General features: G+C 41.6%; 2 protein-coding genes across 2 annotated transcripts; one reads left to right on the top strand and one right to left on the bottom strand.

Moving 5' to 3' along the window:
* Positions 1 to 207: 207 nt before the first annotated feature.
* Positions 208 to 3,230, bottom strand: LOC115200263 (ER lumen protein-retaining receptor 3). Its single transcript, XM_029763184.1, has 5 exons — positions 2,840 to 3,230; positions 1,990 to 2,090; positions 1,740 to 1,898; positions 812 to 1,064; positions 208 to 713 (listed from the first exon to the last, which is right to left on the bottom strand). Exons 1-5 carry the CDS (start codon positions 2,928 to 2,930, stop codon positions 670 to 672), a joined length of 648 nt encoding a protein of 215 aa, XP_029619044.1. The 5' UTR covers positions 2,931 to 3,230; the 3' UTR covers positions 208 to 669.
* A 6,735-nt stretch (positions 3,231 to 9,965) lies between these two features.
* Positions 9,966 to 21,027, top strand: LOC115200194 (inward rectifier potassium channel 4-like). Its single transcript, XM_029763042.1, has 3 exons — positions 9,966 to 10,391; positions 16,374 to 16,543; positions 17,926 to 21,027. The coding sequence occupies exons 2-3, from the start codon at positions 16,506 to 16,508 to the stop codon at positions 19,505 to 19,507; spliced, it is 1,620 nt and encodes a 539-aa protein (XP_029618902.1). The 5' UTR covers positions 9,966 to 10,391; positions 16,374 to 16,505; the 3' UTR covers positions 19,508 to 21,027.

The following is a 21,027-nucleotide window of genomic DNA, read 5'->3' as shown; positions in this document are numbered from 1 at the left end:
TTTGTACCTTGTCAGCTCAGGGATTTGAACTTTTGGTTACTAGTCCAATGCTCTAACCACTAGGCTACGCTGCCACCCCATATCACCCAAAGCAGCCTAAATACAAGACTCTCAATGAAGTCTGCTTGGTGAAACAATGTAAGCCTTGAAGGTTGGTCACTGTTATATGTAGAAATTGTGAAAAGACAGGAAAGCAGAACAAATGTCTCACATATATACAACGTTTAAACCATTTTGATGTAATAAGACATTCAAAATATGCCATTCACTAGAAAAGGAAAATTAAGGCACAAACTCCATTGGACTAATTCAAGTGGGACAATATATGCCTCCATGAAAAAAAGTATAATAAAATAAAAATTCCCACAGTATTCAATTTACTCAATTCCCATTAACATTCAGTTCCACACACTCATGCACAAAAAAATAGGACAACGTTCTTTGGTCATTTTAGTCTAGGGAAAAGCACACATTCACTAAGGCTAAACAACAAACACACCAGGTACCAACAACACGACGGTTGCCCTCTGGGTACAGTATATACCCCCCGGGGTATACAGGGGGTACTGTGACACTGCAGACTGTAGTCCATTACTAAGTATGATTGGAGGGCAGAGGTGCTGTCAGTTACTGAACTGCTCAACTGTCGCTTAAAACAGCACTGACTCTTTAGATGGGCATGGGCAGGGACATCTTTCCACTTCCTCTGAGCACTGGAGAGGGACAAAGACAAAGAGGGAAAGGTAAATGGGATGAAATATGTACTAGAAATATAATACAAAGTCAAAATCCCTCCCTGGCTCATACTTACCCCTGGTAACGTAAAGGTAGAAGAAGTCACAGTAGAAAATCGTCTGCACTACACCGGACACCACAGCAATCTGGTCAAAGAAGCCCTCGGTGTGGTAGCGCCACACCCAGTTAGCCAGGTACAGGGCTCGGTAGAGACCCAGGAAGAACAGGTAGTGGGTGGTGATGGACTCTGCCTCGCCGGTCTTGGTGATCATGAAGAGCTGGGGCAAGATGGCCACTGACTCCAGGTAGATGGAGAAGGTCCACAGGATCTGTGCACCAAAGATATGCATTCAATCAAGTATGAGGTCTGACATGCACATGTACCAACACATCAAGTATGAGGTCTGACATGCACATGTACCAACACATCAAGTATGAGGTCTGACATGCAAATGTACCAACACATCAAGTATGATGTCTGACATGCACATGTACCAACACATCAAGTATGAGGTCTGACATGCAAATGTGCCAACACATCAAGTATGATGTCTGACATGCACATGTACCAACACATCAAATAGCTGGTGCTATTAAACTCATGCTTAGGGTCATGTATAAAAATGCCCAATTGGCCATTATTTTGGCAATCATGGCTAGAGGAGCTCAATGACTTGAAAAGAGGCTTCCCAAAGGGGGGTTTAAAGGGTGTGTGTGTGTGTGTCTCAGTCACCAGATCTCAACACAATTGAACACTTATGAGAGATTCTGAAGCGGCGCCTGAGAATCATTTTCCACCACCATCAACAAAACACCAAATGACAGAAATTCTTGTGGAAGAATGGCGTCGCATCCCTCCAATAGAGTTCCAGACACTTGTAGACTCTATGCCAAGGCGCATTTAAGCAGTTCTGGCGGCTCGTGGTAGCCCAATGTATGTTGGTTTTTGCTTTATTTTGGCAGTTACCTCTATGTTCAGTATGTATTGAACCTGGCACATTTACCTCCAGGGGGGCAAATGCATAGTTTTCCAGGAAGGAAAGCCCAGCCACAGGCACAAGCAGGAACTCAACACGGAATGAGTCACTCTCTGAGTCGAAGGTGCTCCTGAAGCGCATGTAGATCAGGTACACAGTGGCATATGCCAAAGCCAGGAACACCACCTGAGCACACAAGACAGCAGGAAGGAGTTTAGGTTAGAACACTAATCATTGATTGGTTGGCTTCTTTGTAGGATACTATTGTCTGCCTCACCTTCATAACTGTGTTGTAGATAGAGATTAAGCTAGTGAACAGGTCCAAGTATCTTGTAGTGAAGACTAATGCAAAAAGCATCTGAGACTTCCCAGAAATACCTGCAGAAACACACAACAGTCATTAATCTCACTTATGGGGCTGCAGGTAGCCTAGTGGTTAGAGTGTTGGGCTAGTAACTGAAAGGTTGCTGGATCGAATCCCTGAGCTGACAAGGTAAAGAAAATCTGTTGTTCTGCCCATGACCAAGGCAGTTAACCCACTGTTCCTAGAATTTGTTCTTAATTGACTTGCCTAGTTAAATACATTTTCATTAAAAAATATGCAACAATTTCATTTCATGACCTGGGAATGGCAAAACATCATCGATGCGGATATCTGAGGTAGAAAGCAGACCAGGGTGCGACCAATAAAGCAAATATGGTTAGACTGAACTCTTTGCCACGTAACATTCTTGTGCGTCGAAGTGGACTAGTCAAATTGATTTACTCTCTAACCACAAAATATTGCAAAATAACCAATTATAATCGAGGCGCGTTGTTACATTGTTGCAACAAAGTAACAAGTGAACTGTTGAGTGCTCCATGATGTGAGCGTTGCAGACCAGTACTGGGAGTGTGAGGTCAACTCCCCAATTGAGATTTACAGATGCATTCCTTTTCCCTGTGTTAGTTTCTTCTCAGAAATGAAGTAGGCCTATTTAGCGAACATAGAGCAGCGGGAGAATTCAGTTTGAGTCGTCAGGCAATGTGTCCCCAAGTTTTTTAATGAATGAGCAAGTCAATAAATCATGAACAGCAAGACTTCCCTGTAAACAACTGCATATCAAATAATCCCACTGTCAACATACCAGCACAGGATTTGGACCTCCATATCTTCATAAATAGAATGACGATAGCAACGAGATGTGACACGTCACCGGCTAAACGGAAGATATTCATAGTACAAATCTGTAAGAATGAGGCCTCCAAGTAGTCTTCAGGCGAAGTCAAAACAATAACGTATGTAAAATGAGACTCTTCTAAAAAAATTTAAAAAAAAATAAAAGCCCAAATAACTCCAATGTTCCCAAATGTTATGTCCTCTTGTTATTTGGAAATCACTACAAATGCTCTTAAATGTTCATTCTAGATATTCTGCATAGGGATTCCTCTGCAGCACTGTCCGCAAAGGGCTGGGAAAGTTTGTCAGACCTGTGGCGGTGACGTGGCTGCCAGTTTCTGCAAAATCCGTATTGCCTCTGGCGCTCAAATTACAGCCAGACTGGGGCGTGAAAGCATGAGCATGTCACTGAAGTGGGCTGTCACTAAGAAATAGTCCGTATGTGACCTTCTTCAACAGCAGATGGAGACAAATTGCAGTAAGTAAACATTTCATTTTACAGGACTATCTCTCGATATAAAACGATATTATTATGTAGTATTGGTTGTGGCCAATAACTCCATCATTATCCATCCCCATAGACTCATGATTGTAGGCCTAAATGCTTGGAAAATTCATGTTTATATAAGGTACCCCGTTTGCTTCAATGAAAGTAGTTCAGTCAATGAAAGTAGTTCATACTTTAAAGTGTTGGCTGCGGTTACCATTATGTTTTTGGCTTAATAGTCTTGTTCACCAGTTAAGAAGAAGCCTGGCATATAGTTTAGCCTTCTGTGTCCTAACCAGGGTTGCAAATGGTCGGAAACCTTCGGGTAAATTTCAGGAATTTTCCCCAAAATTTTCCATGGGAAGTTAAGCCCAGGAATTTTGCTTAAATTCATCCAAAAAAGTTAGCTTATAACAGTGAACCTTTTTTTGTGGGATACACAAGGCAATGCTAGGTCTTGTGGCATATTTTGGTTAAACTATCCCCAATTCAATGGAATTGCAACCCTCTGCATGTACAGTACATTCTTCCATCACATGTACAGTGCATTCTTCCATCACATGTACAGTGCATTCTTCCATCACATGTACAGTGCATTCTTCCATCACATGTACAGTGCATTCTTCCATCACATGTACAGTGCATTCTTCCATCACATGTACAGCTGATTCTCAAGATCTTGCACACTAATGAGATGCTGTTGAGCCCACACTACTACGCTGTCTGAGCCAAGGACTACATGCTTTCTGGTAAGTTTTCATTGCAATACTGGGTGGGGTGAATATATTTTATGACATGCATGATTTTTTGTTAACTAGTAAGTAGTAGCCTACAGAAAAGTGTGTTTAAATCATGTTTAACTTGTTAACAAGTTTTGCTAGTTCGTTTTTTCTTCCATGTGGGTTTTAGCTTGCTTGAGCCTGCTAACTGAGGAGTGTTAATTCACCTGTTTCCATACATGTTTCATTTTAAAACATTTATCTTAAAAATAAGTTGTTTAATCTAACTGCTTTTCTAATCTTTACAGGAAAATGCCACGGGCACTATCTGATGTGTGGAGACATTTCACTGCAGCTAATGTAGAAGGAAAAGTTGTGTACATTTGCAAATACTGTGCCAAATCATATGTGAAGAATGCAACAAAGATGCAGAATCCTCTGGCCAAGTGCATAAAGTTCCCTCAGCACTCACAACAAGCAACCTCTGACAAAAGTCCCTCTACTTCTATTTGAGGTGAAAATGATGAATCAGATACCTTATCGATAGCAACAGCTCATGGTCCTCCTGGAATCCAACGTTTTTTTGACTCTGTGGAAGAACGTAGTCAGAGAAATGCTGATGAATGTCTTGCACTAGCTGTGTATGCAATTGGTTCACCTCTGATGCTCACAAGCAATGTGAATTGGAAGAGATTTCTGAATGTTCTTCGCCCAGCATACACCCCTCCAACCAGACATGCTTTATCTACTCATTTTCTGGATGCAGAGTTCAACAGAGTTCAAGTGAAGGTCAAGCAAATCATAGAGAAAGCAGACTGTATTGCAATCATCTCTGATGGGTGGTCGAATGTTCTTGGGCAAGTTATAATTAACTACATCATCTCCACCTCTCAACCAGTATTCTACAAGAGCACAGACACAAGGGACAACAGACACCGGTCTCTACATTGCAGATGAGCTGAAGGCAGTCATCAATGACCTTGGACCACAGAAGGTATTTGCACTGGTGACAGACAATGCTGCGAACATGAAGGCTGCTTGTTCTAAAGTGGAGGAGTCCTACCCTCACATCACACCCATTGGCTGTGCTGCTCATGCATGGAATCTGCTCCTCAAGGACATCATGGCACTGAAAACAATGCATACACTCTACAAGAGAGCCAAGGAAATGGTTAGGTATGTGAAGGGTCATCAAGTTATAGCAGCAATCTACCTCACCAAGCAAAGTTAGAAGAATAAGAGCACCACATTGAAGCTGCCCAGCAACACCTGTTGGGGTGGTGTTGTCATCATGTTTGACAGTCTCCAGGAGGGTAAGGAGTCTCCAAGAAATGGCCATATCACAGTCTGCCGATACGGACAGCCCCATCAAGAGGATCATTCTGGATGATGTATTTTGGGAGAGAGTGGTAAGCAGCCTGAAACCTATAGCAGTAGCCATTGCACAGATTGAGGGAGACAATGCCATCCTGTCTGATGTTCAGACTCTGCTTGCAGATGTAAGAGAAGAAATCCGTATTGCCCTGCCCACTTCACTGTTGCTCCAAGCAGAGGAAACTGCAGTTCTGAAATACATCAAAAAACGTTAAGACTTCTGCCAGAAGCCCATACACGCCGCAGCGTACATGTTGGACCCCAATTATGCTGGCAAGAGCATCCTGTCTGGTGCAGAGATCAACAAGGCCTATGGTGTCATCACTACCGTGTCTCGTCACCTTGGCCTGGATGAGGGCAAGGTTCTTGGCAGTCTTGCGAAGTACACTTCCAAGCAAGGGCTTTGGGATGGAGATGCAATATGGCAGTCGTGCCAACATATCTCATCAGCCACCTGGTGGAAGGGACTTTGTGGATCTGAGGCTCTTTCCCCTGTTGCCTCCATCATCCTCCAAATCCTATCAATATCAGCCGCCTCAGAGCGCAACTGGTCCTTGTTTGGGAACACACACACCAAAGCACGCAACAGGCTGACCAATACAAGGGTTGAAAAATTGGTGGCCATCCGGGCAAATTGAAGGCTTTTTGAGCCTGACAATGAGCCATCCTCAACAAGGTGGGAAAGTGATAGTGAAGATGAGGCCTCAGAGTCTGATGTTCAAGAGGTGGACATTGAGGAGGTCCAGGGAGAAGACATGGAAGCCTGAGAGGAAGACAACGAAAGCTTTAGTTTCTAGACTATCAATGTTGACAACGTTTTTGGGAGATGCGATGGATCATTGGGGATCATTCAATATTCCCTTTCTTTTGTTGTTGAGTGAAATCATCCCATGTGAAGAGTCAACTCATTTAATTAAAGTTCAATTCGTAACAATTATTATAAAAAAATTATATTGGAAGGATTTAATAATTAGCAATTATGACTACTTATGATAAGGTTAAAGGTTTATGTTTCTGTTTCCATATGATATGGTAAATATATCCAATGCAAAAAACATCTACATTTAGATAGTATTAATATTAATTTGCATATATTTCCGTTAATTTCCATACATTCCAGTTAATTCCTACGGAAAGTTTACACCTCTGAATATTTCCCAAAATGTGCAACCCTAGTCCTAACCTATGCCACATACACTAAAGGTATGTGGACACCCCTTCAAATTAGTGGATTCGGCTATATCAGCTACAAATCAAATCACATTTTTGGATTCAACTATTTTAGCTACACCCGTTGCTGACGTGTGTATAAAATCAAGCACACAACCATGCAATGTCCATTGACAGATATTGGCAGTAGAGTGGCCTTACTGAATAGCTCAGTGACTTTCAACGTGGCACCAACATAGGAAGCCACCTTTCCAACAAGTCAGTTTGTTAAATTTCTGCCCTGCTAGAGCTGCCCCGGTCAACTGTAAGTGCTGTTATTGTGAAGTGGAAATTTCTAGGAGCAGAACAGGACCGCCAAGTGGTGAATCACGTAGTATGTAAAAATCGTCGGGCAGTCCGACGGACAAATCTGGGTTTGGCGGATGCCAGGAGAACGCTACCTGCCCCAATGCATAGTGACAACTGTAAAGTTTGGTGGAGGAGGAATAATGGTCTGGGGCTGTTTTTCATGGTTCGGGCTAGTCCTCTTAGTTCCAGTGAAGGGAAATATTACGTCTATAGCATACAGTAACATTCTAGATGTTTCTGTACTTCAAACTTTGTGGCAACAGTTTGGGGAAGGACCTTTCCTGTTTCAGCATGACTAAGCCCCCATGCACAAAGCGAGGTCCATACAGAAATGGTTTGTCATGAACGGTGTGGAAGAACTTGACTGGCCTGCACAGAGCCCTGACCTCAACCCCATCGAACACCTTTGGGATGAATTGGAGTGCCGACTGTGAGCCAGGCCTAATCGCCCAACATCAGTGCCAGACCTCACTAATGCTCTTGTGGCTGAATAGAAGCAAGTCCCCGCAGCAATGTTCCAACATCTAGTGGAAAGCCTTCCCAGAAGAGTGGAGGCTGTTATAGCAGCAAAGCGGGGAACAACTCCATATTAATGCCCATGATTTTGGAATGAGATGTTCAACTTTTTTGTTATATTTCTATACAAAACACACGGTTTGCAGAGTCCTGACAATGTTTAACCTTTTCTTTTTAGCTTCCAACTGTTTATGACACATAATGACAAGTGAGAGCTCATCATTTTGTTTCCATGTTTTGTGTAGTAATTTGAACTACTCACTATGTCCATCTCCCTGGTTCAACTCTTCATCCCTCTATATTTATCTCCTCCACCTCCCTGCCTACCCTACAATCCTCTTAAATATCTGAATCATCGTCAAAACTAATCACCACCCTCTTCTTGCTTGGCACCCCTCACCCTCCCTTCCTGGTCCCCTGCTCCTAAATTATTGTTCCTGTGTCCAGCAGTGTGATTATAATCCACTCCCTCTGTCTCTCCGTCTGTTGTAAGTCATTGCCCTCCATCATTCCCCTGTAGCAAATGGAAAAACTTCTCCTGAGGATCTAAATGCTAAGTCCTGAAGTAATAGCAGAGCAAAAACATGTCTGTTCGTTTCAAAGGGACAATTGTGAGTGTATAGTTAGTTGTGTGTTCTCGTGTCTATATCGTCATATAGGCAGTATTCTTCTCTGGTAATACTGAGTTATTACCTCATTATGTTTGTTGTAAAGATAGACATTGAGCATACAGTATATGACCTGTTCATAAACATGTCCAACTGTCCTGTTACAAGTATGAAGGGATCAACATTAGAGATAATATAAAGGTATATGAAAGGATCAACATTAGAGATAATATAAAGGTATATGAAAGGATCAACAGAGATAATATAAAGGTATATGAAAGGATCAACATTAGAGATAATATAAAGGTATATGAAAGGCTCAACATTAGAGATAATATAAAGGTATATGAAAGGATCAACAGAGATAATATAAAGGTATATGAAAGGATCAACATTAGAGATAATATAAAGGTATATGAAAGGATCAACAGAGATAATATAAAGGTATATGAAAGGCTCAACATTAGAGATAATATAAAGGTATATGAAGGGATCAACATTAGAGATAACATAAAGGTATATGAAGGCATCAACATTAGAGATAATATAAAGGTATATCTAATGTTAATCTAAAAAAAAATAGGAAAACCACTTAAAAATTGATTTAGATGTGACTTTTTTTCACCATTATACACCTGTCATGGTCTCTGGCTGCCAGGAGGACAGTATAAAGGGTCAGACAGACAGGCTACAGTAGGATCTGAGTAGAAGATGACCATAAGATGACTCCTCTGTGTGTGTATTATTAGCCAGTAATCAGCCCTGGGTGTCAGATTAGTCCCCATAACCTTTTGATAGGCACACCTTCCTTCATTACAGTGTACAGGTCAGCTGAGTCAGTGGCCAGCTACATATCATGAGGAATATTTTGTATCTGAAGCTCTGGATTTCATTAACACACCTCAAATGCTCATACAATAGTACCCTTTCTCCAAGCTCCTTTCGCCCCGCAACATCCATTCTCCATCTCTCCTCAGCCACTCGTCAGTCTCTTCTTGGTACCTATCTCAGTCCACCCCCTCACTACTCTTCTATGAGCCTGTCATATGGACAGATATACTCCCACCTTCCTATTGAGGAGGAGAGCGCATTGAAAAGAAGCCCCCTCTGCTCTATAATTTAGGAGCAGAGAAAAGGGAGAGAGAAGATTGTAACAGGAAATGGTTTCCATAGAAACAATTGTGCTCCATCCATACCCAAGATCAAGAATACTGCACTGGCATACGATTTTGGGTTGTTTCCATTTAGGTTAATTATCTGCAATTTATTTTCAATATTACAGCAAAAACCTGTCAAGTTATGATGAGAGTTCAGTGCAACTTCAGATTTCCACTGACCATTAGGTCATATCTATGGATGAAGTTCAGACAAATCCCATATACACTGTTCTCATAAATATCTGTTCTCATAAATAACGTGCAAAATCAAGAGAGAAAGAGGACAACTTTACAGTACTACACTTTATAAAGTGTCCTATTATGTAAAGGACTGAAGATGACCACTCCAAGTGCACTAGGTCTGGCAGGGTGCCTTAGGGGAGTGTATGACTGTGGTTGGAGACTAACATGCATTGACAGTGAGACTGACTGCACTGGCAGAGATAATGGGCTGGAAACCAGCCCGAGAGCCACTGTGAGTGGGTAAGGATTTCAAGGAACTGAAATGATGGTTTATTCTATACAGAGTTCAGTACGCAAAATTCAGTCCAAGTGACTTGGTAGTGTATTAACAAGGTTATAACAACTTTGATACCCATTCATACAACTACTTCATGTTCATCTCACCACAATTATTTCAATGAGACAGATTTGAGATGCAGTGAACCAGTAAAATGAGAAGGTGGCGCATCATTTAACGCCTACACATAGACATAAAGACGTGAGGGAGACATAATCAAACTGACAAGCACCCCCTCGAACCCACACACTTTGCACAAGGTAAATTGACACAGCATTTGGAGACTCCAGTGCACGAGTATGTGGAGGAGAGCGCGCACTGACCGGATTACAGGAGACAGTTAGAAGGTAGCAGAGGACAACAAAGGATTAAAAAACAAAAGGGAATAAAAACAATAAAGATATGCAAAAATGTGTGATTAATGTGAATGGAATAAGAGAGAGGAAACAGAACAGGATAGAACTATTGCGGAAAGGCAAGGCGTACAACAGAGACTCCTGGGGTAACACATCCTTCCTTCCAAAGACTGCGTGGACTATTCAGAATTGAGGTTACAATTGGATCAGAAGTGGATCTAAACAACAAGCAAGCTGCACAACAAAATAACGTGTTGTTTTTAAGGTAAGCCTGGCCTAATTGATCAATTATCCTAAATCATAACCTAAAATGCGTAAAGGTCCCCAGTGTCCAATACACATTAGAATGTCATGACGTTTGTGGTGGGAAACAGGATTCACAGACTTCACCAAGTGAAAATGTATTACTATTCATTTTCACAGTCTTTAAAAATGTATTTTCAAAAAGATAATCTACAAATAATGAAGGCTTGTTCTGAAACCAGTGAGAATCAAATGCCTCTTCTATTTCATGGTTACTGGAACAGCTGTCCTGTCTCACCTGGGTATGCTACTATTGATAACTGAGATTTAAAAAAACTGGGTTAATAATTATCAAAGATACATTTAAACTGGTCAGAGCAATAGTTGAATTTATAATAGTGAACTTGGTTATTTGGATATCTCCTACTAAGTATTTGATAATAATATCTGCTCAAGACATTTGCATGAGACACTTATACGCTACCATTCCCCATTAAAGTTAGTCCTTCCATCAATCTAGAGCTCAGTGAGGCACTGCGTCACCCAGTCCATAATCATACACGTCAAGGAAACTGCTGTGTAGGGGTAGAGCAAACAGGTGCTTTATTATACAGTTCAGTTTTATTGAACCTATAGGGCATCCAGGAATCGGTCAAAGAAATCTGCTGTTACCACAGTAAGACCTGCTCCTCTGTAGGTTCATTTAGTCTGTGTTTGAGGTAATCGCAATGTTTTGTTCACAAACTGAGAGTGAATTAACCCAGGGTTTACAGACCCATACACAATAATGGATGACATCCAAATGTCAAAGTTACAGTAAATGTGTACAGAGGAAAATGTCGATAAAGGATGGATCTGTAGAGTCGCCTACAGCACACCAGAGCAATAAACAGGAGACGGGGACAGGGGAGGGGGGGATATATAAATAAACACAGGGAGCAGAAGCTCATGAAAATTAGAGGAAAGTTGATGTTGTAATGAAACGGATAATCCTACAGTTAACTCTGTGTGGCCAGGCGATCCTTACTGGTAAAACCCGCTTGTGATTCTGCATCTGTGCTCTAAAAACTGGGATTTAGCAACGATGAAACAAGTTATTATCTTTTTCCAAGTACAAAGCCAACACCACCTTACATTTCCCATATAATTAGAATTTTCAGCACGTTTCTAAAACAACATTTATACAGGTTAAAATAATAGTACAATAAAAGTAGTAATAAAATGAACAAAGCAGAGAATTCACCCCATTTAGCTGCAAAAAGAATGACTTTGATCAACTTTGCCCTTCATTATGTAACACTTTCCTTGTTTAAACACACAGCCCTCATTTGAAGCCATGCATGCAATGGTTGAGCTGACTGGGGTTGATCAATCACTACTTAGTAGGGGGCTGTTGTTGACTGACCCTAATTAGGGTACTCCACCCTAGCTGTAAACAGACAGAGAAGGTTCCAGATCGTTCAACATGATTGACACGCAGGGAGACAGGAATAGATCTGTTACAAATAAAGGGTGATGGGAATTCCTAGACTGTCAGATGCCATTTGGTCATGTTTCTTTGACACAGTGGCTCATGGAAGAAAAAAATGTTTTCATTTGTTCCACTTGTTGAGTTGTTAAAATGATATCAGTAAACCTTCTTAGTGAAATCTCTGAGCCCAGAGTGGATTGATCAACTGAATATCTGGCTTGTTCGTGGAACTGACAAGATTAAAATAGTTTATTATGATCATAATCTAATTTGACCAGACAAAGTTTTGCATCTGAATGGATTCAGGAAATGTACCAAAGCCAGAGAAAATAAAGGTCAACATAGACAAACTCATTCCCTCTGTACCGCCAACATTAAGTACTGCTGTAACAGGCTTTTATTAGCCACTTCATGTTGTATAATTCAATGATACAATCCCAAACCCTGCGTCTGGTATTAGAATAGCGTTTTTTATTTTCACTTAGGATGGGGTATGGGCTTTAACTGTAGCGTTAGAGAAAACAAGGAACTTGTGGTTGGGTCCACCTTTATTCTTCTCTTTTTTTCAATTAGTTTCCTTGTAGGCCTACATCCCATTGTTTTCTCATCAACAAATACAACATTTTTCATAATGACAACAAGAAACACATTGCAAACGAACCCTACCCATTTTGAACAGCCATCGATAGGCTCATATGCAAACTGTTCCTTTTTATACATCTCAGAGAGGACTGCTTGGGCCCATCTTCCTATGTGTTTGAGATATGTCTTGATGTGCAGTAAGGACCCATATGCCAAATGGTATGTAATCCTGCTCCAGTGATTAACCTGGGACAAGTATGACGGGGTTTAGGAGATGTCCTCTTGGCGTCGTCATCCTTCCACAACACTGTCCGCCACCAGCACCGTCTCCCTCCTTTTCTTCTCTCTCCGTGAGGGATTAGTGGAAATCTGAACCAGGTCACCCTACTTAGATCTGCCTTTCATATCACTACTTTCAAACTAGAGATTAGGAGACTATTCATCTGCAATTTAAGAGATTATGGGTTAAGAATGGCCTTGCCAGATAAGTACACATAAAGATACAGTAAAGGAAGCCTCCCCTCCCCAGCCAACACACACACACCTCCTGCTCAAGGGGGATTAAGTATCGTTGTGTTGTGTAACAAAGATTCTTATTCACACGTTCTCTTCCCAAAGTTCAGTCTTTCTATGCACTCTTCATCTCCCTACACTGTGATGAGGGACTGTTAGATGTCATTTTGTTAAACCTCTGTGAATCAGTTTAAGATGTGTTCTGTTTACTCTTGAATCTTCCCCTCTCCGTGACTCATCCTGAAGAGCTCTTACTAGCCCCCTCCACCATGTCTCTAGTGGCCTTACCGTTCCGCTCCATCCCCCTCGATTCACCACACAGTCACCTTCCAAATTCCACACTAAAGGCTTCCTATGGAAAAGGCTCGCTGTTAGTCACCTGCAACACTGCATCTGTACCCGTCTCATTTCAACTCCTGTAACCAAAAAGTGATCAGCGTCATGATTACTCCAGCATTGACAGATAGGATCTTCAGTGTAATCATGTCCTCAGTTGATGTCGCCCTCCTGAACAAGGAGTACCTGTGGGAGAAAACAACATAAGACTACTAAGAAGTGTGAAAAACATTGATAACGATCCTAACGACGTCACTGTATTGTAAATTCAGTCATAGAGAGAAAAATATATATATGTCAATGTTCTTGCAGACAATTCCATTGGCAACCATGTTTGGCTTTGTGGACTGTCACATACATCCTCACATCTGGCGGTAGATCTGTCAGGAAAACTGGCCATGTCGTGCAAAGGTCTCAAATGATGTAGTTTCACAATGACACAAAACCTTTTGTCACGTTTGTCGTAATGAGTGGACCAAGGCACAGCGTGAGTATAGTTCCACATAATTTTAATCTCCGTGAAACAAACAAAACAATAAAGACACATCGAAACATGACAGGCAACTGCACACAAACAATATCCCACAAACACATGTGGGGAAAAATAGCTACTTAAATATGATCCCCAATTAGAGGCAACGATTACCAGCTGCCTCTAATTGGGAACCATACAAACCACCAACATAGAAATACACATTCTAGAACACCCCCCTAGTTACACCCTGACCTAAACCACTACAGAGAATCCAAGGGCTCTCTATGGTCAGGGCGTGACACCTTTGGATGTTTTCACAAAATAAAGCTACAACTATTACCTTGATCTTGGATTTATAAGTGTTTTGGATTTCTTTACATAGTTACGTAATGACAGAAACAACCCTGAGTGGTTTTCTAATATTGCGTGATGTTAGGAATTTGGAGATCATGGTGGAACCAAGTTGTTTAGTTTCGTTGAAGTCTTTATTTAGCGCCAAAATGAAGTAATGGCAGGTGTATTTTCAGTTGTGACATTGGCCTCTATAAAGAGACAAATAACACAATCAACCACAGAGATGTATTACCTCAGGACTGAACTCTTACTTGAAGATATACAGTACCAGTCAAAAGTTTGGACACACCTACTCATTTAAGGGTTTTTCTTTATTTGTACAATTTTCTACATTGAGAATAATAGTGAAGACATCAAAACTATGAAATAACACATATGGAATCATATAGTAAGCACAAAAGTGTTAAACAAATCAAAATATATTTTATATTTGAGATTCTTCAAAGTAGCCACACTTTGCCTTGATGACAGCTTTGCACACTCTTGGCATTCTCTCAACCAGCTTCATGAGGTAGTCCCCTGGAATGCATTTCAATTAACAGGTGTGCCTTGTTAAAAGTACATTTGTGGAATTTCTTTCCTTCTTAATGTGTTTGAGCCAATCAGTTGTGTTGTGACAAGGTAGGCATACAGAAGATAGCCCTATTTGGTAAAAGACCAAGTCCATATAATGGCAAGAACAGCTCAAATAACCAAAGAGAAACTACAGTCAATCATTACTTTAAGACATGAAGGTCAGCCAATGCAGAACATTTCAAGAACTTTGGAAGTTTCTTTAAGTGCAGTCACAAAAACCATCAGGCGCTATGATGAAACTGGCTCTCATGAGGACTGCTAAAACAGGAAAGGAAGACCCATAGTTACCTCTGCTGCAGAGGATATGTTCATTAGAGTTACCAGCCTCAGAAATTGCAGCCCAAATAAATGCTTCACAGAGTTCAAGTAACAGACACATCTCAACACCAACTGTTCAGAGGAGACTGTGTGAATCAGGCCTTCATGGTGGAATTGCTGCAAAGAAAACACTACTAAAGGACACCAATAAAAATAAGAGACTTGCTTGGGCCAAGAAACACGAGCAATGGACATTAAACCGGTGGAAATTTGTCCTTGGTCTGTTGAGTCCAAATTTGAGATTATTGGTTCTAACCGCTGTGTCTTTGTGAGACGCAGAGTAGGTGAATGGATTATCTCTGCATGTGTGGTTCCCACTGTGAAGTATGGAGGAGGTGTGATGGTGTGGCGGTGCATTGCTGGTGACACTGTCAGTGATTTATTTAGAATTCAAGGCACACTTAACCAGCATGGCTACCACAGCATTCTGCAGCAATACGCCATCCCATCTGGTTTGCGCTTAGTGGGACTATGATTTGTTTTTCAACAGGACATTGACCCAAAACACCTCCAGGCTGTGTAAAGGCTATTTGACCAAGAAGGAGAGTGATGGAGTGCTGGATCAGACCTGGCTTCCACAATCACCCGACCTCAACCCAATTGAGATGGTTTGGGATGAGTTGGACCGCAGAGTGAAGGAAAAGCAGTCAACAAGTGCTCAGCATATGTGGGAACTCCTTCAAGACTGTTGGAAAAGCATTCCAGGTGAAGCTGGTTGAGAGAATGCCAAGAGTGTGCAAAGCTGTCAGCAAGGCAAATGGTGGCTACTTTGAATACTCTAAAATCTAAACTCTATTTTGATTTGTTTAACACTTTTTTGGTTCCTACATGATTCCATATGTGTTATTTCATTGTTTTGATGTCTTCTCTATTATTCTACAATGTAGAAAATAGTAAAAATAAAGAAAACCCCTTGAATGAGTAGGTGTGTCCAAACTTTTGACTGGTAGTGTATGTTTGTAACCCAAAAACCAGGTCACATCAAATCATAGTTCTCTCAATAAAATATGCTCACACTAAATCAGTTATGAATGTTGAGGGATAGTTATCAAAATCTCTGCAAAATGATATGGTGATGCACAGGTACTTGTAGGATCTTCATTTGATCATTATTGTTTTGGCTGAGAATTTTCCTGAGAAGCAGGAAATGTAGATGAGCTTTGTGATTTCATACATTCACTGAAAACCTGCAGTTATATGAACAGTATTCCACTTTTAATGTAGTCTCATTTTGACCAGCTAATAGCCTAACCACCAATCAAGCAACATTATGGACTAAATGTTTGAATCATTTTGCTGTGACTATATAGGTCAAATTAAGATCCTACACCTGTACTGTGTAGGAATCTTGGCAAAATGTAAAATCTTTCTCCCTGTAGTGGTCTTCACCGGTGGATGCCGTCCATGCACACATTGACAGTTGCCATGCCGATACGAAATCTTTCGCAGTAGATTACTTGCCAGGGCGGAGTCCAGCCTCCCACCCCACTTACAGACCTACTGACCACCTGATGATCACTGGTGCCATGGGAACAGCACGAGGCAACAGGTGAGGACACCATGAATGGAAGCTGTCATACCTGTGTCATACCCAGTGGTGTAAAGTACTTAAGTAAAAATTAAAGTACTACTTAAGTAATTTGGGGGATATTACTATTTATATTTGTACTTATATTTTTACTTTTACTTCACTACATTCCTAATGAAAATAATGTACTTTTTACTCTATACATTTTCGCTGACACCCAAAAGTACTAGTTACATTTTGAATACTTAGCAGGACAGGAATTCAGACACTTATCAAGAGAACAATGCTGGTCATCCTACTGCCTCTGATCTGGCGGACTCACTAAACACACATGCTTTGTTTGTAAATTATGTCTGAGTGTTGGAGAGTGCCCCTGGCTATCCGTAAATAAATAAAAACAAGAAAATGGTGCCGTCTGGTTTGCTTAATATAAGAAATTTGAAATGATTTATACTTTTACTTTTGATACTTAAGTATATTTTAGCAACTACATTTACCTTTGATACCTAAGTATATTTAAAACCAAATACTTTTAGACTTTTTCTAAAGTAGTATTTTTCTGGGTGACTGTCACTTTTACTTGAGTCATTTTCTATTAAGGTATCTTGACTTTTACTCAAGTATGACAATCGGGTACTTTTTCCATCACTGGTCATACCTTATGTCCCCAAAGCTGACAATGCTTCTCCTTATTTGTGTTATTACAGGGAAATGGACAACCTTAGCTCGCCAATGTACTTCACTTGAATATCAAATGAATGGAACCAAAATAGTGCAACCATTAAAAATTCAATAAGTATATGGTTGAATACAGTTTCCTGATCAATGGAGCACTATAAATTGGTCAATATAATGTCTGTATGTCCCATTCAACATAGGCTGTCAAGAGACTTGGCTCATGTATAATCCCTAAACCCATGATGACCGCAATCCCTCTCACATAGCTAAACACAACTCACCTTCCCAGGTTATCCTCTCCAAAGGAGAGAGACAGGTCAGTCTGATCAATATTAAGAGGTTACCAGAGGTAGGTCAAATGGTCTTGAGGAAAGTGAGAAAGCATACTTTCATGCTACCTTTGTATTCAAGAAGGATACCCTTATAGGACTGTAATACATTTCTCATTCACAGCATATCCTTTCTAAGCGCGGTCTTAATGCATGAGAGAACGTGAGTCATACATTATGTCTCTCACACTGTGCAGAGTTGGCAAGCTATGCATAGTCACTGTGTCCTGTAGGGCACACTGGTAAGAACAGATAGCCCAATGAGATTACGGACACTGTATTATAACCTCAATTCTTCCTGTTCTACAACCTCTCTCAAACCACTCTCACATCTCTTGCATCACTCTGGTCAATTTTCTTATTTATCCATACTTTCCCCTTTTGTTAACCCGACAGGTACAGCTTCGCAGCACCAGATGAGGAGGGCCTGAAAATCTCCACACTTGGGCTCCACAACGGCCACAGCTCGCCAAATAGCCGGTTCCTCTCCCCTAGTGGCACATCCGGAGGAGATAGGATATCAGGAGCCACAGGTCATAGGATGAACAATTACAACGGAAAGATCTCTACTACAGGAACGAGCCAACTAAGAAGTCGCTTCGTCAAGAAAAATGGGCATTGCAACGTGGTATTCTCTAACATGGAGGAGAAATCCCAACGTTACCTGGCCGACATCTTTACCACCTGCGTGGACATTCGCTGGAGATACTTACTACTCCTCTTCTGCTCGACCTTCCTGTCCTCCTGGATGTTTTTTGGAATAATCTTCTATTCAGTTTCCAGAGCCCATGGGGATTTTGATGAGCACCCTGGAATGAGTTCCTCTTCAGGGTTGGAAGGGAATGGGCTTGGGGTTGGTGAAGTTGAAGGGGTGCAGAAAAAGTGGCAGCCATGCCTCCTTCATGTGGAGGGCTTGGTCGGAGCCTTCCTATTCTCCGTCGAGACCCAGACCACCATTGGTTATGGGTGGCGCTGTGTCACTGAGGAGTGCCCTGTGGCAGTGATCACAGTGGTGGTCCAGTCCATAGTGGGCTGCATCATTGACTCCTTCATGCTTGGCACAATCATGGTCAAAATGGCACGCCCTAAGAAGAGGAACCAGACCCTGCTGTTCTCGAAGAACGCCGTGATTTCCCAGCGCGATGGCAAGCTGTGCCTCATGTGGCGGGTGGGTAACCTGCGCAGGAGCCACATCGTGGAGGCCCATGTGCGGGCACAGCTCATTCGACCCTACGTCACGGCAGAGGGAGAGTTCATCCCTCTAGAGCAGAGGGATCTCAACGTAGGCTACGACGAAGGCATTGACCGACTCTTCCTGGTTTCTCCTCTGGTTATCGTCCATGAGATCGACGAGGACAGCCCCCTGTATACCGTGAGCCGGGCTGATCTGGAGTCTGATGACTTTGAGATCGTAGTGATCTTGGAGGGCATGGTGGAGGCCACCGCCATGACCACCCAGGCCCGCAGCTCCTATCTGGCCAAGGAGATCCTATGGGGGCACAGGTTTGAGCCTGTGATCTTTGAGGACCGAACCAAGTATCAGGTGGACTATGCTCGCTTCCACAAGACCTATGAGGTGCCCTCCACACCCCACTGCAGCGCCAAGGAGCTCAGTGAGACGGCCAGCCGGCCTGCCTCATCTGCCTCCTCCCACTCAGTATTCCCAACCAGCCCCAGAATCCCCCAGCACCTCGCAACCCCCCACTCCCCCAGCGCCTTCTGCTATGAGAATGAGGTAGCGCTGAGCTGTGGAGAGGACGAGGATGAACTGGATAGGCAAAAGGGAAAAGACAGGGAGGAGGAAAGGAGGAATTCAGTTTCTGTAGACTTTCATCATTTGTTTCAGGACACAGCCACAATGACATCCGGGAGCAACGTGCTGTGCGTTTTGGACATGGACAATCAGATGGATTTTGACATTCTACAGACTACCATTACTCGTGATCCACTGACATATAAAAGTGAGTCAGGAATCTGAGGCAAAGGGATGGCACCCTCAGACCCTTCCCAAACCCTCCATTCATATATACCTACCTGTAGGTCTTGAAAAGAGGTCTTCCTTCTGTATTTTGCACGTTTTGCTCTGGATTTAGTACTAGATCTACACCCCTTTCGCCTTGCCAGCATTATTTTGTACTTTAACCTGAGCCCATGTTTTTGTTTGTGGAGAGAACCAAATGGGAGGCTGAGGTATTGGTTCTACTCTGCACACCTCACCCATACGTGTTCCTCAGGGCTGTGGGACAGTCACCTAGAGAGGTAATTACATATGAGATTGTATGAACGAGTGACTTTTTTAATGAGGTAATAGGAAAGGAACACCAAGAGATGGACAGTTCCAGTAGAGAGCTGAGGATGAGACAAATATTGACTTGTTGAGACGTGTGTAATGAAGGATAAACAGACATTTGACCAAAGGAGGACTTCTGCTTCAGAAAGTGTCTCAGAAGGAAATGTGCAGGGAAGACACCCAGAATATTTGAGTGATATTCAAGTAGGTAGGTATGATGTTAATCTACACAGTCTTATTACAGAGTTTGTTTCATTTGGACACGATACATGATATTTTGATGTGTAATCAACCTCCAGTGTTCTGTAAAGATGACTGGTGATATGACATGTAATATGAATCATACTTGGGTTCAAATACGATATCAACTCTCAGTTCAGGTGTGGAATATAACAGACAGGATAGTTTGCTGATTTCTACTATTTGCACTATTTTCCTTCAGTCAAGGTTTCCTCTGAGCCTCTTTTCTCCCTAATTTACTACTGTACACACATTGTTTTCCTAGTGTCTTTAGCATAGATCAATGAATCATTTATCGGTTGTTACTGTGCATAATAACAGCAATTCAATGACCAACACAATCATTGAATAATCACAGGTAAGGGTCTTATTGTCTAAAATCCAGTTCTTCATTTGCTGGAGAAAAGAACTAGGTATTTTCATTCTCCAGAATTAGGATGGTATTTTGTCTCACTTTTTTATTAAAGGCCGGTTTTGTGTTGCAAAAGGAGCATGAATGTAACATAATGGAAAGTCCCTCTCTTCAGTGTATATCAGTAGAGAACTTATCATAAGTTACTTATCTGGTCTCTCATGTCCCCTTTAAGACATTCCCTCTCCCGATAGATACCTTTGGGGGAATCATCTGAAAGCAGTTCTCTTTAGAACGTGAGATCTCATTAAGATCATCTCTTTCCCACTAAGTCAAATATAAACAATGTTGTCTTGTTTGTTGGCATATGGTTTGTGTATGAAATTACTCAAATAGTTTTTCTGACCCTTCTCATGCACCGTAGCTCCTGTTGTGTGTAGTTGTCTGAAAGATGTACATGCACCTTGTCTGTTTCCTGCACTACACTGCACCTGTTTTTCTCTTCATCTATATCCAACAAAATCTGGTTCTTGAGTAACTTTTGCCATTTTTACATCTGCAAAATTGTTTGTGAAGATTATATAAACTTGAATGTGTGTGAGTGAGTGAGTGAGTG

Source organism: Salmo trutta, chromosome 1, assembly GCF_901001165.1.
Source record: "Salmo trutta chromosome 1, fSalTru1.1, whole genome shotgun sequence".
Lineage (NCBI taxonomy): Eukaryota > Metazoa > Chordata > Actinopteri > Salmoniformes > Salmonidae > Salmo > Salmo trutta.
Note: the sequence above shows the minus strand (reverse complement) of the source record. Positions and strands in the feature narration are given on the sequence as shown.